This window comes from Kryptolebias marmoratus, linkage group LG3, assembly GCF_001649575.2.
Source record: "Kryptolebias marmoratus isolate JLee-2015 linkage group LG3, ASM164957v2, whole genome shotgun sequence".
In the NCBI taxonomy this organism is placed as follows: domain Eukaryota; kingdom Metazoa; phylum Chordata; class Actinopteri; order Cyprinodontiformes; family Rivulidae; genus Kryptolebias; species Kryptolebias marmoratus.
The window spans coordinates 28,221,955-28,223,957 of NC_051432.1; the positions used below are offsets into that span (position 1 = coordinate 28,221,955).

The 2,003-nt window shown below is 57.2% G+C and overlaps 1 protein-coding gene across 1 annotated transcript in view; it reads right to left on the reverse strand.

Moving 5' to 3' along the window:
* LOC108250052 (protein AF-17-like) overlaps positions 1-1,614 on the reverse strand; it is a 4,412-nt gene extending 2,798 nt beyond the window's left edge. The window contains exons 1-4 of the mRNA XM_017439757.2: positions 1,406-1,614; positions 1,129-1,205; positions 773-1,056; positions 607-691 (exon numbers count right to left, since the gene is read on the reverse strand). Of these exons, the coding sequence (XP_017295246.1) occupies positions 607-691; positions 773-1,056; positions 1,129-1,205; positions 1,406-1,583 (624 nt within the window). The 5' untranslated portion in view covers positions 1,584-1,614. The remainder of the gene's footprint in view (positions 1-606; positions 692-772; positions 1,057-1,128; positions 1,206-1,405) is intronic.
* Positions 1,615-2,003: the final 389 nt, after the last annotated feature.

Sequence of the window (2,003 nt, forward strand, 5' to 3'; positions counted from 1 at the left end):
GGACTGATCTGAGCACCTGGGGACAGGGTCTGAGGACCTTAGGACTGATCTGAGCACTTGGGGACAGGGTCTGAGCACCTGGAGACAGGGTCTGAGGACCTGGGGACAGGGTCTGAGGACCTGGGGACAGATCTGTCCAGAAAAGTGAATAAATTAAAACAGAATCTTTTTTTTTTTTGCTGATTTTATTTCAGATTAAAGTTTTTATCTGTCTCTGCCTCCCAGCCGTTCTAACAGATTAACGGAGAACACGTTCTGCTGTTTGAGGTCTTGAACGCAGCTCAGGACAAACAGGAAACAGATCAGACGGCTGCTTCCAAACCCGACAGAGCTGAGGGAGAACCAGAACCAGAGCTGAGGGAGAACCAGAACCTGAGCTGAGGGAGAACCAGAACCTGAGCTGAGGGAGAACCAGAACCTGAGCTAATCCTCGTACCTGGGAACAGAACTTTGGTTTGGTGGCAGCTGATCGTTGGGATGTGAGGCTGAGTTTTTTGGACGGATGGTTCAGGTGAGGCTCAGGTGAATCTGACCCCGCCCCTTTTCGGTGACTCAGCTGCTCTGGGAACAGAAAACTCCCGTGGTTTTTTACGGCGGAGCGTTTACCGGAGTGAAGTTCTGCGAGGTGAGGAAGTGCTGCAGCTGCTGCTCCAAAAGAAGCTGCTTCTGCTGCTCGGACAGAAGCGCGGACCTGCGGCGAACACAAACACATCAGTCGGACCACAGGCGGCCAGCGGTCTGTCCGGAGAGGCGGGCCGGCGGCGGTACGTACGGGCTGGCGCTCTTCGGGTGCTGGAAACTCTGAGCCAGGGTCTGGGGGTTGAGCGGCGGCGGCTGTGGGCGGAGGGCGGGGAGCATCGGCTGAGGAGACTGGATCACGCCGTTCAGACCGCCGAGCACGCCGTTCACGCTCAGCTGAGGGCTCATGAGCCCCCCCACCACGGGCAGAGCAGAGCCGTTCAGCTGAGCGAAGGAGGCGGGGCTCTGCTGGGGGGGCGGCGTGCTCTGGAAGGAGAGCGAGGAGCTGCTGCGGGACGGACTCCCGGAGTGAAGCTCCTGCAGGAAACAGACACCGGACTCAGCGCCGACTCGGGCGACAGGAGATCAAAGGGCGGGAACGTTTGTCACCTCTGATGATGTCACGAAGGAGGCGTCGTTCAGGAAGCAGCTTTTGGAGGCGGGGCTTTTATTGGTGCTCAGAGGGTCTGAAGACGAGACACAGAATCAGAATCAAAACAAGCAAAGGTCAGACAGTGAAGTGAGGACTGGAGGAAGACTTCTGTCCTCTTCGTCCCCGTTCTCCAGGACTGTAAGGTCCTGGAGGACGGGGACGAAGAGGACAGGACGTCCATTCAGAAACGACCAGACTGCCCCTTTAACGCCGCTGACAGATGCAGATCGTCACCTTGGGAGGACAACAGGAAGCTGATCTGCGCCGACGGGGCGGCGAGGACGTGCGGCGGGAAGGGGACGGCGAGCTCCGTGTTGAGCAGCTGTAGGCGGTCCTTCTTGGCGGTCAGGCTGAGGATCTGGTCCTGGAGGCGCTGGTTCTCCTGCTGCAGGGAGTGAAGCGACTGGAGCATCTCCACGACTGGAAGAGGAGGAGAGGCGGCGTCAGACATTCAACGTTTCACCGAAAGGATCGTCTCTGGGGCGGGGCAGGGGGCGGGGTCTAAGCTTCACACGGGAGAAACAGGAAATGTTACAACAAGCGATACGTCCCTCCGCCGCTCAGGGCCCGGAGTCGAGATATCAGGGTTAATATCGATTCCAGAGCCGCCGGTTTTTATACATCTATGACGGCGGCCATCTTGGTTTTTAACGTGGCGACCTTTCTTAGCTCTAAACCCGGTCCTGTTAGGAGCTCTAAGGTGGTTTGGAGCTCTCAGCTGGTTAGGAGCTCTAAGGTGGTTAGGAGCTCTAAGGTGGTTTGGAGTTCTAAGCTGGTTAGGAGCTCTAAGCTGGTTTGGAGTTCTAAGCTGGTTTGGAGCTCTAAGCTGGTT